The 15,570-nt window shown below is 38.3% G+C and overlaps 1 protein-coding gene across 1 annotated transcript; it reads right to left on the bottom strand.

Moving 5' to 3' along the window:
* Positions 1-2,110: 2,110 nt before the first annotated feature.
* On the bottom strand, positions 2,111-15,570 carry letm2 (leucine zipper-EF-hand containing transmembrane protein 2). The gene is given in 11 exon segments (XM_079251376.1): positions 2,111-4,702; positions 5,608-5,676; positions 6,171-6,278; positions 6,607-6,726; positions 6,879-6,998; positions 7,391-7,594; positions 7,983-8,120; positions 9,001-9,147; positions 11,309-11,846; positions 14,072-14,140; positions 15,361-15,570. Coding segments are annotated over 10 exon segments (1,548 nt in total). The 5' UTR covers positions 14,119-14,140; positions 15,361-15,570; the 3' UTR covers positions 2,111-4,645.

Below are 15,570 nucleotides of genomic sequence, written 5' to 3'. Positions count from 1 at the left end.
TAAATGACCTGTCATGATGCCATGTATGCAGGTATTTTACTGCTGATGTCTAGAAACTGTGGGAGGAAATTCTTCCTTATTAATACAAAATCATGATTGTATTATTGCAACAAAATGAGCCTTGTTACTCATGACCATGAGACCATTTCCTCATAATTCTGTGAATAAACAATATTGCAGGGCATGTCTGTTCTCGGCTTCAGCGCAAGTCAACATGAACAGGGTTCCTGTGATGAATGGCGCCATCTGCTGGTGAAGAAAACTAGTTTTAAAAACAACTCTAATCTTTTTCAACACTGTATTCTCTCAGCCCAGTACCCCCTGAACCAGGGGATTAGCTTATATTTTAGATCAGGGGCCACAAACAGAGCAATCTGATCTCAAGTGAGTCAGATCTGTAAAATAACATATTAATGAAACCTCATTTCATCTATGTTCCAGCGCAAAGTCCAAATACATGATCAGCATGTTAACATTCAGTGACCTGTTCTTTTGGAGAACATTACAAACAATCTGAAATAAGTGCAGTTTCAACAAATTTTGCTTTAGTTAAACATTTACATAGTTTCATTTTAATTTACATAGATTATTTGTATTTATTGTTAGACACCCCGGCTCTGCTAGGGGAAGAGGGGCAGCAATATTAAGGACATAAGAGGAACTGGGATAAACAAAACGATTTAATATTCAATCAACACACTGCCCACAAAACAACCTGCTGCTTCACACCACAAAACCTTAGAAAAATCAAAGAAAAACCAAACATACAAAGGCCAACAAAGGCAGCCACAACAAGACCAACCAATCCTAAGAATTCCAAAGTAGCAGTCTGTTGTACACCAGAGCCACAGCTGTCCTGAATGTTCATAAGAAGCTGGCTTAAATAGTGAAGCTCCAGCTGGCCAGCTGAGGAGTGGGCCAATCACAGGCGGGCCGTAACATTATTTTGTTTTTATCATCTACATTATACACACACACACACACACACACAGAGACCATTCCAATGAAGCTGGAACATTGTGTAAAACATTAATAAAAAAATGTTCTACATTTTGCTGACAATCCAAAAATCCTTTTCCTCTTTGGCCGGGAGTACACATATTTCCCAAAAAATATTTGACGTGGACTCATCAGACCACAGCACACTTTGTAACATTGCATCAGTCCATCTGAGACGAGCTCAGGCGCAGAGCAGGTGGCGACGATTCTGCGTGTTGTTGATGTATCACTTGACTGACCATGTATTTCTGAAGAGTTTCTATTCCCACGTGGAAATATCTATTACCTTTATGCCAGTTTTTAATGCAGTGTCCCCTGAGGGATCAAAGGTCACGGGCATTTTAGACTACTTACATGTAAAGATTTGTCAGATTCCCTGAATTTTTTTTTTTTTTTTTTTTATGACATTACGTGAAGATGATAAAATCACCAAGTTTGTTGCAGCTGTACAGTGAGAAATGTTTTTAAGCTATTGGACTATTTGCTAGTGTAGTTGAGCAGCAGTCTTTTAGGAATGCTAATTTTGTTCCCACTCAGAACACTCACCTGTTTTGACCTGTTTTTTTTAGCATTCCTCAGCTTTCCCAGCCTTTTGTTGCCCCTGATCCAGCTTTATTGGAATATGTTGTAAGCATCAAATAACAACAAACAATATTTATCAGTTTGAATATTAAATCTCTTTCCTTTGCTGTGTTTTCAAGTGAAAATCGGCAAAAGGGAAGGGGGGGGTAGTCATATCTGTATTTATTAAATAGATTTTAGATTTTATGTTATACACATATATTTTTATCTATATCAATTTTTATGCTTTGTTTTACATTTTTACACATTTGTATTTACTTATTTATACATTCATTACAACTTAAACATAATGGAACTAAAAAACTCCCAACTTTTAGCGAAAAGTATCTGGAAGCGAAAAATGTTTCACATTATGATTCAAGTAACTTTTCAAGATCTGCAAGTTATTTTAGATGTACATCCTGAATGTTTACGTCTCCACACCTGTGTAGTAATCCTGACAACCTCAAAGATACTAACATTTAACACATTATCCCCCTTTTTATGTTATGTATCCCGATGAGTCATCAAGAACCACAAGGGGTCGGTGTACCCCATTTGAGAAATCTCAATCTTTATGTTAAAATAAGCATCACAGATTTAACATTTTTCATATTCAACAAATAGTTTCAACCAAGAGAGACAAGAGGTAGCTGTAAAGGGTTATATTATTTTACTTTGAGTATGAATTATTGTTGCTGACACACTCGTTTTACCCTGTAGAGCGATGCATAAATGAAATGCAGGATAAAAAAAAATGAACCAGACAGCAGTGCAATTTTAACAAACCAACCATCAGTGACTGCAGCAGGTTGCTAGTTTCCAGACAGGAACCAAAACGATGCAGATTACTGAGAAGTAAACACATACTGTTCCACAAGGACATCATCGAAGTTGCTCAGGAGAAATAAATTGCAGATATCAAAGAACACATTGAGATATTTCCAATTTAGTATGTCTGAAATAGCACAGCAGATACCAGTACAGCTATGCCTTTTTGTTTTTAATGATGCAATTTTCAACCTATTCACCCGACATCCAAACTATCCGAGAACTGAACACCTTTCTCAGCAGGTCAAAGGGGCTTCCGAAGAGAAGAAACATCCCCTGAAAATGATTTTGCAGACCTGTGATGACTGTGTGATGATGCAGATGCACCCCTGACCAAGACATGTGTTTACATGTGCAATAAATCACACTTAAGTACACACACACCTGCTGCGAACTGTAGTGAAAACGAGTGAAACTTGAGAAAACCAAGTTTTAAAACCTGTAAGGATGTACCTGTATAAAAAGCACTAACCCTTTATTCAATTAAAAAATAAAAAAAATAAAAATAAATAGGGGTTTAGCGTAAATCACAACAAATCGACTCAAAACTTTAGGGAAAATTCTGTCTTTTGTTGTTTTTCCTGCTTCAAATATGGCAACAAAGTACAATTCAGACTTCAAAGCAGTTATATTTTAATTTCTTTGAATGTTTTTTTTTTTTTTTTTCTTCTCCCCCCAATCTCCTTCACACTGCATGGGCAGCGCTGTTTGAAAGGGTGGTCACTTTTCCATCAGTATCAACACTGATGACAAACAGTAAAGGATTCATATGGATCAAATGGGAGGGGGAAGGGGAGACATTCAGTAAAGCTAAATGGTGCAACTGGGCACTTCAAACACACTGAGGTGATAGTTCAAATGAAAAACACACCGCTAACATTTGCCCATTAGCCTTAGGCACATTTTTCAAAACCAGTAACACTAATTTTTGTGAGCCGTAATTTGATTTAAATTGTCTTTTAGTTTATGGCATCCATTTGTAGGAGGTGGAAATGGATAAACAGCACTGTAAAAAAAAAATATGCAGGGACAGCGACTCAAAGTCTAATGTGTACAACACAATGGGAGGATTACAATTTATGAAGCAATTTCAAAAACAAGCTAAATGTTTAAGCTTTCCATTAATAGCTTAAGGGTCAGACATCTGAATTTAAATGTAGCTTAGTAGGCAAATGAGTCATTACGCAGCATATTTACCTTTATTTGCCACAATAACAAAAATAATATTAATTTTAACAGTGGCTTTAGGATTTCATCTACCCACCCCTATTTAACAGTATATCTATGTGGATGACATCAAGTATTTTCTCTTTTCATTTAAAGACATTTTTAGCATTCTAGTTTTATAACAAAACATATATGCAAATAAAATCTGCACTCTATTGTACAGATGATCTTTTCAGTGGCTTTTCACTGTGGAGTTACAAGTAGAGGCAGACTGCTATTAAGGATCCACCTCCAGACTGAAGGACTGAGCCTGCTCTTTATAATATCTTCATTCACTCGTTACAGCAGCAGTAAACTACATAAACTACACCAACGTGTTGACAGGCAGGGCCAGAAGTGAATTTCCACAAGCAGACAAGACGAATGTCTGACTGTTGGCTTAACAATTAGTATTTTATCAAGCACAGGTCCAGAACATGTCTGCTTATGGTTTATGCTTCAGCCCAGAGGCGCAGCCAAACTTGGAGCATAAATGGGGGTGGGCAACAACTGAACCAAAAAGTTCAGCTAATTATTTCTGGGAAATATTACACATCTGCAAATAAAACAGAATAAAACCACTCAGAGTGAAAATGCTGGCCTTTGCATAGCAAACTGTACAAAACTGCTGCTTATGAGATGTATGACAGGAAAATATACATATTTACAAATTTACACAAAGAGGAGGAAGAGGAGGATAAGACTGGACCGTAGGGAGAACCCAACAGTAAAAAGAGCTGACGAGAGAGTGCAGAGGGTGGTTTGAACATCACGTCACAGACGCCAAGTCAAAGAAATCACACCATCAGTGTCGGTCCAGTAAAATGCTGGGGCGAGTTTGAGATCAGAGGCGGCGAAAGCATCAGAACTTTTCAGGGAGGTAACAGAGAGAGGGTTGAAGAGGCCCTCTGGATGAAACTGATGGTCCAAAGAGAGGCGAGGGGTTTTCTGGAACTTTTATGAAGAATAGGCCTTCACAGGAGAGTCAAATAACACCCTTCTCCCCCTGAGGACACCAGGCTGAGAGTCCTGAAGCTCCAGCTACTCCTCACACACCATTAGCACTCATCTTGCTCTTCTGGGTCACCTCTGTTGCTGCTTTAGCCTGTGGACAAGATCATACAGCTGATTGTAATAACGGTACACGTTATCTCTTGTTCAAAATGCATTAAGCAGGATTTGTTTTAGGTGGCACGGTCAGTTCTTTCCTAACGTTTTTAGTTTTAGTTTAAAAAACAACAGAAGAGCCACTAAATGTGTTCTTTATGTTGACCAACCTGCAAAAAATAAGCCTGAACAATGTGAGTAACTAGATGTTTAATAATGGAACCTTTATGGTCAACAATGTTATATTGTAAGACTTGAGTGGAGAGTTTAAGATGGAAAAAGGTATGTGAAGACGACCAAACTTTTCTGGAAAGAAAGTAAAAGTTAGTCTTTGATTTTCTTGAAAACTGTATTCGGATGTTTGTTGACTGCAGTAGTTGCACTCTGAAGGAAGCGGTGGGTTTGTTGCTCATCGTTTTCAGGTGAACAAATGGTTTCATGTCGGTTTATAGACCTGTCAGGGTTAATTGGCTCGGAAGGGGTTTGGGAGTTTGCAACATTTCAATTCATTACGATTCTGGGCTTAACCAAAGAAATGTTAAAATAAAATAAACAAGAAAAGACTTTTAGATAGCACAAAATAGTATTTTTCATCACAGACAGGAGCTTTAATGTCTTGGAGACTTTTAGATTTACAAACTGGTTTGTATGCAGAGTAGCTTGATTCTCCACTTGTAGTGATTCCTTTCATTTAGTTTAATTGGTCTCTGTTCTCTCAGCATTGTTTTAAAGTAGTTTCTGTCCACACCGGCTGAACATTAAACCAGCACCCACTGAGCAGCTCCTTTCTACTGTGGAGATTAGCATGTCATGTGACAGGAAGACCTAACTGGATTCACAGGTCCCTGCAAGCATCAAACCCCATGCTGGTTTCTGCAGGTCTGAGCTACTGCAGATGCTCACCTGAAGGACTTCAGCAGGCGTCAGAGGTTTGTCTGAAATGACAGGAGCCTGGTCTCTCATTTCCTCCACCTAAAATGTACAGACAATTAAAAAAAAAAAAAAAGATAAATGTATGATAATATAATTTTATAGACCCGAAAACCAAAAATCCTTAAAGTGTTTCATAAACAACAAACAAAACTTAAGAATTATTTTTTCATTTGTTATAGACTGAGTTGTGACGTTTTAGGAAATACATTTTTTATTTTCTTGCGACGGAGATGAGCTTCCTTCCTTTTTGTGTAAAGGGTGGAGTGAGGTTTGCCTCGTTCCCTATCACCCCCCCCCCCCCCCCCCCCCCCAAAATGTTCATACAAAGATAAGTAATCAGCAGATGACTGTACAGACATGATGGAAAGACCTTTACGTCTCAGTTCACAGAAACAAAGAAATAAACCAAGTTTCTTCATTGTTATTCATTTAAGAAACTAGCTTCTGTGTGACAAAGGCCTCTACTGTTACATGAAACTTAACTGGAGCTATGATGCAATTTTCTGTCCTTTGCGTTGTGGCCGTGCACTGACCTGTCTGTCTTTAATGATGAGAGCAGGGTCTGCCAACCTGTCAGTAGTGACTGAGGCTGGTTTTGTTCCTGTGTTCTCCACCGTTGGAGGAGGAACAGGAGCAGCTTTCTGCAAAAGTAACAGAAAAAAAATCAGATAAGATGTCACTTTGCTGCAAATATGCTTCGTTTATTTCTGACTACGTTCATCTTAAAAACTCCTCTAATAAATTCTTTGTTTTAAAAACAACTTCAGGAAAAAAACTTTGTTGCAAATGTTAACATGAATTTGAGCAGTTGCTCCATTGGGGAGCATTACTGAATGTGCCAAACAGCAGCGACATACATGTTAGCTATAATACAGCTGGAATGTTAAGCAGAGCAAAGCGCTCTCTAATCGAGATATTCTAGGATAAATACAGTAATTTGGCCCGTTAAGGCGACAAAGCAGGTCAAACCTCTAGCTTGGGAATGGGTGGGATGACAGGAGGCTTTGGTTTAAGGTCTGTGAGGTACATGGCTCTGGAGAGCAGCAGCAGCGATGGAGGAACATTCTCCTTCAGGTGCAGGTCCAACCACTGGATGGAAAGAAATATTTATTACACATAAAACCCACCAGCAGCACATAGAGAGCTAGCAGCACATAATATTCAGTACATTTTTACATGTAGGAATGTTTGTGTGTTGGAAAACCAGGATTTAGCGACTGTTTAGCTACAAAGCTGCTAACCTGTTGCAGCTGCTGACGTAGCTGATCTGTGGTGAGACCCAGAGATCTCATCCCACGACTACGACATGCTGCTTGCAATTCCGACACACTCATGGCCGCCACACCCTCTGCTGCAATCATCTGTGATGAAGTAGAGAGGAAGTGAAACACTTCTGCATGTGTGAGAAAAATCTACCAGCACCACATTAGGAGGAACTAGAACCACAAAGTTCATACGTTCACGAAGGCGACGCAGGATGTTGTTCTTGTTCTTTCTCAAAAACATTAAGATTTTCAGCCCTAAAAAGGAACCCGTTTGTTTCAATTAAGTTCGCTTCTACACACAAAAAGTCAATGCAGTCATCTCTGTCTAGTAACATTGGCTTAATTTTTATCTCTTAGGAATTTTAATAGGAAAGTATACATGCCATTAATGTGACATTTTTACTGCATCCACCACTCAGGATTATAAAAATCAGTTTTAAAAAAAACCCTCAGCTACTCAACTCCAAGGTTACAATCTTGCATCTCACCTCGTCGTCCGACTTGATGGTTCTGAGTTGCATCATCAGCTGAAAGCGCAGCAAGTTGTTTGTGCCGATGGGCTGCAGCTCCAGCAGTTTGCACAGCGCCACCAGCTGCGGCCGCTCCAGGTGTTCCAGTGTCAGCTCGTCCTCAAACAGCTTGGAGAAGCGGACGATGTCCTTCGTGGTGGGCTGCTCACCTGTGCCCCGAACCTGAAACAATGTGTTGACTTACTCTCATGGAGGAATAAAGTGATTGAAAAAGCTAATGTGTTCCAGCTGTGCTGCTTTTAATCAGCAGATTTATACCGACAGAGATGGTTTCAAACTTGTTGCTATATCAAGTAAAAGACATCGCTCTTCTAAAAAAATACAGAAACATTCTCATAATCACTGATTGTTTACGTTTTGAAACCATAATAAATATTCTTGCATCTCAGGTATACTTAACAGTGGTTCATTTAGTGTGCAGGCTGTTACAGACGCACAAAAAATGCACCCCTCGTGTACAGGCTGCACATTATTGAGCCAACCTTTAATAACAGTGCAACACAGTGAAAACAATATATGCTGCCCGAGCACCATCTTTCCTCTTACTTACCTCCTGAACATATTTGGAGAAGCGCTGCGTTTCATCCTCTATCTGAGCCTTAGCTTTATTCCTCCGGGCCATCTCAGCAATGGTTTCTTGGAGAAACTTGGCCAGTTCCAGCTTGGCAGCTAGACCCTTCATCTGCTTCTCTTCCTGCATGAAGAGGACATACATACACTTAGTACTCCAAAAGCAGCTGAAACTTAATGCAGAGTCATCACATATAGTTTTACTGTAGAAAAACTGTTTTAAAACAGTTTTGTTTTTACTCTTCTAAAAGAGAGAACATTTTTGTCTTTTTGCTTACACATATTGCACACTTTGTAATGTTCTGCTGCCTGTTTGAGCACAACCACTTCTCGCATTTGTTCCTTAAAATGCATGACTAATAAAAAATGAATGAAAAATAGATTTTCTCAATAGAAAAAAAAGGATTCATCTAATTAGAGGATAAGTAAATGCTTTGCCACCTTAATGGAAAGGACTGTATGAATTCCAATGACAATGTATCAGAATAAATACATTCCTGTTTTTCCTTTAACATTGTTGACACTCCTGTCCATTTTTCAAAGAGGGTAACTCTTCTATGCCCTCCTGGAGTACAAATACAATCTGTAGCTTAATCTTCAGAGACTTGCTTTTTAATTTTCTAAAAAGAGATTAAAAGTTAAAAAGAATTGCCATATAGGTAATATAGCATTTCAGTTAGCACTTTCATCTTGATTCAGGCCGTGATTACAAAGCAGCGTGCTACGTCAAATTAGGCTAAAAAAAAAATGTGTCTTGATAAGACAGTCTATAGTCTTGATAAGACAGTCTATAGGTTAAAAAAAAAGACACTTACTGTTTTCATATGGATTATAAATGTGCAATACATTTACCTGCCTCATCTGTCAGGATTAGATAAAGTCAGCAGCCTACACGGCTGCAACAGCTCTATTTGAAAAGTTACATAATCACACTGAACCCTGGGTCACTCAAGCGGCATGGTGTGTGCATTTTTGTGTCTGAGTGTGTATACAACACATGCCTTTTTGGACTCCGATTCGAAGGTTGAGGGCAACATTTCCGGGAAAAGTTTGAGGAAGACAGGAAGAAGGAACTCCATGAAAGGAACGATGATAAACACCATGAAGGGGACCAGACGGAAAAGGTCGGCACAGGTCCTCATCAGCTGTAAACACAAAGAAAAAATACTGATGTGATAAAATGTGGATTAGAGGGACAGAATGAAAGCTGTGGTGCTGTTTTCAGGGCTCAAGTCTTCAGAAGAATGCGTGCCTGTAAGATCTATTTCATGTGCCTGTCAGTCCTCTTTTAAAATAGCTCAAATATAGTCTTACCATGGCATGTGCACAGATTGAGTCTCTGCAGATGCATGTTTGCAATCCGTCAGCAAGCCATGCAGTCAGAGAATTAATATTTTCAATGACATACCCATGTTGTGTCTTCTTAAGAGACAAATGTACTCAATAAATTTAAAATATAAGGTAGGAATCTGTCAATACAACCAATTTAGGTGGGGACAGAATTCATAAACATGTTACAATCCTGTAGGCAACATCTATAACAACACAAGAAACTGCTTTAATTCGGGACATATAGAGTCACTAGGATATTGAAACAATGGGACTGCACTAAATGAACTTCAATAATACCCGACAGCTAACAGCGAGACACACAGAGGTTTGGCTACAACAGGCAACATTAACCACAGCTAAGCCTGGATGATATCCTCCACTGAGGTTATCTCGTAAATGATTAAGAAACAAACAAACAAGCTGTTTGATTATAACTTTGTTATTAAAACAACAGCGGTTTTATTTCCTGTTTGTCAAATTATTTTAGATTCTTCTCATTTCCAAAATGAACTGAGCCCATAAATACTTTCTTTCTAAGTCTGGTGGGAAATAAAATAATTTTTCATCATTTTGCATGTCTATGATGCTTCCAAACTGCATTTAAAAGAGATTTTTAAAACACATGATAAAACTCCATTTGTCCACTGACTTTCATTAAGTGAGGTATTTAGTTTCCCAACACAAATTAATGATATTAGAAATAAATAAACACACTTTCACATATATGTGCCAGCATGCAGAAATTAACCAATAGCCTCTTCACAAAGTACTTTAAGTACTAGAGTTTAATGACCACTTCTTTAATATCTTGAGGTTTCCAATCAGACAAAAATGTCCGGATTTACAACCAGAGATTAAACGCAACCTGATTTGTGGAAAATCAGAATGTGCAGCAACGTGCCGACATCTTCCTTTTTCCATCTACAGCTCCTCCTGACTACAATAGGAAGCTGATGGACACATTAAAGGCTGAAGTTCTTAAACCACACAGTACCTGTTCCTGATTGATATTAAAAAAGGAGTGAAACATAAAAAGTAGCTCCGAGGCTTTAAAATAAATCCTACCAACTAAAAACCTCCCAGACGTCTGTATTAAAGTTTAACAGAGGAGGAGAACTTAAGATACCAGTGATCAAGCTGATTTTTTGCTCCTTTGACAATACAAGATTGGCAGATAACAATGTGGCAAATGATTGGGAGCAGAGCAACACAAAAAGAAAAATAAACTTGTTACAGGTATGGAATATTTAAGCCTTTTTCCCTTTATTAAAGCATTCACTGTTTTTTGTTAGCTGTTAGAAACACTAACTTTCCTCACAAATTTGTTCAAACCCAGCCGAGACGCGACAAAGAGCCACAGCATGTGTTTAATATTTGCCATTCACACAACGTTGACACAGTGTAGATAACACTAAGTCCAACCTAGTAAGATTCCCATCTCTGCCACAGGAGCACCACAGATGATTATAAAGAAGAAGAATAAATCAAGCACAGATGTTTAAATTACCACCAGGTTAATGGTAAGCAGTACACATCAGAAGATCACTTTGTGTTGAATTCATGGCTGTATCCTAAAGCAAGCTATTTTTTTTTTTTTTTAATTATTATTGGTATTTCCTCTTTCTTGTTGACTTTTTTAGGCTGTTGAACAAAAATATATTTTGTTTGCATATTATCAAAATTTGACAGCTAATTATTCCAGATTTTCTCCAATTAATACCTCAAAAGTCACTTTTTCCTGCGGAAGAAAAAGTCTGCTTTGTGAGAAAATGAAAGCATTTTTGGTGGTGCTAGTCAAAAATGTGTATCCTACCTACCGTAACTGTTTTAGTATAACTACCTTCACTAATTCATCAGTGAGGTGTATCAGCTCGTTTCTGTCCCTCATGTTTGTAGATGGATTGGAGAGTGTAGACTCAGCTACGTCACAGGAAACTGGTCAAACTGAATGACGCCATACATGGCTTCTCTTACCCTTCTCCTTTCCCTGCGAGTGAGCAGTTGTCCGTGCAACAGCCTCCACACCATCCTGCCAGCAATCTTGATGTCAATGCCGAGTAACCGGAAGCCATTATAGTAATGCTTCAATTCATCCACAATCCTCTGATGCAGAGCTTTCTTTGCGATCGCCCTCTCCTGAACTGGAGGGATGGCAGCTGCAGTGGCAGCAGTGGACGTTGGGGTGGTTGTTGATGGAGGAGAGGACTGAGGTCCGGCTGCTACAGAGTCCTTCTGATCTCCTGTAGAAGTGTCCTGGGTAGTGGCAGTGGAGGCCTGAGTGTCCCCCTGCTTTATATCCTGGAGCCATACACCTGAGCTGTGTACAGAACGGGCGAGCAGGGCGGAGTTGTGGCCACGGCTGAGAGCGTGGCCTCGAATACTGTGGGGATAGCTGTAGTGGGAGTGCCTGAGAGGGAATGAAGACGAGAGATGGCGTGCAGGGTCTATGTGAAGGTAAGCTTTGGAAGTTAGAGAGGAGCAGCTGTGCTTCTTGGACAACAAATAAGATCCTCTGTTGAACAAGACAAGAAAAAAAGTGTCAGAAATTTAACATGTTGGTTGTTGGAATAAATAAGGTGAAAACCAAACAAATGCAACCTTACTTTGCAAATGCATTCAAGTTCAATTCTGCATTATTTGTCAAAGTGCAGAGCAACTTCAGCTCAAAGGTTGATAATTATTTTCTCAAGCATGAATATCAATTGCATCAAGTAGGGGGATTTTCTTGTGAATCTTAATCAAAAAAGCAAATCATGAACATTTATTTATTTGATCAACTTGTACACTCAAATTTGATGAAAAAAAGTCAATAATGCCATTAACTTTCAAAATACAACACATACTTTTAAGGTAGGTCACAGTTTGAAAAAGAAAAAACAAAAAACAAAGGTAACCTTATATTCCTATAATTGTATATTCTTTAGTATGAACCTAGAAAGCTTGACCAATAAATGTCAACATGACACCGGACACAGAGTAAACATCTAATGCATCTTCATCCTAAACAGTTTCAACCTGTATTTGTTTTTCTGAGCCACTGCACAATAATAGAAAGAGAAAAGTATGGATATTCATCAAACAGACTGCTGTCTGCCTGTATGTTAAGCACATTTAGAGCAGGACGTTCCTCTGATATCTCTGCTGCTTTAATGATTAACTCAACAAGCACATAAAGTACAATCTTTCTGGAGCATGAATCATCCTGTAAAACCTCACGTCACAGACAGGACTGACTCAATCTTTTGTGTAAAAAAAAAAAAAAAAATTAAATTAAGCTCAAACACTTATAAAGGAAGAAATAAGAGATTTCTGTATAGAAATGATTAAACAATTACTTTTACGCACAATTCTCAGCATACTAGTCCTAAGCAGAAACACAAAAATGACCCTTAGAGCTTTAGCGGTTTCAGTATAAGAGAGAAAATGTTTTTTTTCTGCCCCATTTTTAAGCAGGCTGTGTTATAGATAGTGACATTTAATAGTACTCTGCCATATTTAGTCAACCCAAAAATGGGCCAGTAGTATTTACAGATTGCCACCTCTCCTGGGCTGTTTGACACTGTGAGGTAAATATCACTGCAAAATTAGGTCCTTAACCTAACCAACCCACCAAATTGAGGCAACTAGTGCCAGGAAGTAAGAACCACACATACAGATCATGTCTTCCCCCTTCTCTGAAAAATATCTGCAAAACACTTCTTCATGTAATGCCCATCAGAGATTTTTTATAATGGCTGACATGTAGTTTTATTCTGGATACCTCAATAATAACTGTTTAGAAATTACTTACTACGTCATACAGTCCTGTTTGATAAACATTTCTCAGAATCATCACACTGCACATTCATCTCTAAGTGTTGCCATTCATGAGCTTCACCAAAACCTTCACCTGTCCCTAGAGATCATTTTTTGTGAAGGGAATACACTGTCATTAAACTGTTTTTTGTGATTATGTATAATCAGCTGGATTTCCCTTACCATGCATAGCCACTCATGATAAAATAAATACACATTTAGTGGATTAAAGGGAGGAAATTTGGTGCTCTGGAAAACAATTTATGCTCATGACAGACAACACATGAGGTCACAGTGTGGTGCACAAAACCTCATGACTGATTATTGGTGTCCTTAACTCCATATCTGACATAAAGCATGGCACCCATCGGTTTACAATTCATCTTGTGATGCCAAGAACAGTGGCTTACAATCTATTAAACAAATCTGTATACAAGCAGTGAATCGCATGCTGATGATTTATCAGTATGTTATGACTACTTGGACTGCTTTTGAAACAAATTGTGTCAAAATAGTTGTTTTTTCTTGAATAAAAACCATTACAATATACAAAAAGGAGGTTTAGGGTATTGTCACTAATCTGAGGAAGCCATCAAGGTGCCAAAAAAAAAAAAAAAACCAATGATAAAGTGGTGTTTTGTCCAACACTTTAATCAAAAACTGAGATATTGCTGAGCAGCAGCAGGGGGCAAAATAATTTAGTTTGGAGAAAAATTAAGGTTGGGCAAATCAGGCAAACAAGGGATCTTTGCAGTCTTTTTAAATTTTACCTCATGAGTACCTTTTCTGTTTAACCAAAGTCACAAGATGCAGTATTTACTGCAGAATACGCTGCCTGCACCCTCAAGACACATAAAAGAATGCACCAAACTTGGATCACACTGACTGTATGTTCCAAGTTTATTATAAAATGCCAAGTGCAAAGGTGTGATGTCTGCTTACCTGGATCTTGTGACAGCAAGGAGCACCTGGTGACTAAAGACTGCCATTGCAGAGACAGATGACAGTGTTCTGTTAAAGTGCACACAGAGGCAGAGAAGGGATCAGGTTACAACTCTCACACGTACTGCAACTACAAGTTGACAGGAAAGCATAAAAACAACAATAAAACCTGCGCAATCACTACCATAGCCAGACACAAAGGGAGTGTGCTTGAAGTTTAACCAACTTCACTTCACAAAGTCTGACTGACATTAGCATAATAACACAGATAACAGGTTAGCTGAATATTACATAACGACGCCGTTCACGTTAACTAAAACCTGGCTGACTTGTCATAAACACATGTCTAGTATAAACACATAAAAGTAATAAACAATTTGTATATCACTGTATCCTTCGCATAACTATCTGTTTGGCAATATATCTCGAATAAAAGAGAGACGTAACTTGACACGAAGTTCCGCAGGAAATCCCGAGCATTTCGGTAATTTTCCACTAACGTTACCAAAAAAAAAAAAAAAAAAAAACAACACAAAAGGTATCCCAATAATTTTTTAGGTTGGGGTCAAATTATTATGACAGTATCAGTTAAAACAGATTAAATCTAACTGTAAATATGAAGAACAAAAAGTAAAACTGGAAAAGTACAACTGAATCATGCTAGTACGTCATGACAGACAGTGGTCTTTACAGACTGCAGTCCTTCGTACAAAATACATTAGAGAATTAATTCAAAGATCTGAGGTGTTTTTATCTGGAATAATGAATATCCTTATATAAACCGGGAAAAGGTCTGGTCTCTTCCCTGACATTTTTTTTTTTTTTTTATTCTCCACATGTGCTATCCAGTTAATGTTTTTCTGGCAAAAAAAATTTAAAAAATAATTTTAAAAAATCCATAAAAATGTTGAACATCTTTGTTCCTCCTGTCAACAAGCACATGAAACTATATGTCATCTTTTCTGGTAGTGCTCCTATTGTCAAGTTTTATGGAATAATGTTAATCTGTATGAAGCTGGAGAATCAAGTTAGGATGAAGCCTGAATATGTCCAAATGTACATGAAGTCATTGAAATTATGCACAAATTCAAAAGCTGTGAAAACCAGAATGATTTATGATGCTGCCCCTGAGCTTGAGTTGCAAGTTATGAAATTCTCCTGTTACCGTTGTATTGTAAATACATTTCAATTCAAAATAAACAAATAAAAAACGACTCCTTCGCTAGCCTAGCCGGTTAGCCCCTTAGCTTAGCCACCGCTAGCTAGCTACCGAAATGGAGCTCGCTCACCTCCAGCGTCAATGACCGAGTTATGGCTGCCGCTGCTGACCGGGCGTTGTAAGGCTTTTCGGTGAGACGTAAATAAGATAATCCATCCAAAACAATCAGTCGAGAACAGGAGTGGTGAAAGTAACGTCTGATGTGATGATAAACCCATTTACAGTGGGTTTATGTTGTTAAATCGTCACCGTATGCGTCGTGATTCAGCCCGTTACTGTT

Source organism: Telmatherina bonti, assembly GCF_933228915.1.
Source record: "Telmatherina bonti genome assembly, chromosome: 13".
In the NCBI taxonomy this organism is placed as follows: Eukaryota; Metazoa; Chordata; class Actinopteri; order Atheriniformes; family Telmatherinidae; genus Telmatherina; species Telmatherina bonti.
Note: the sequence above shows the minus strand (reverse complement) of the source record. Positions and strands in the feature narration are given on the sequence as shown.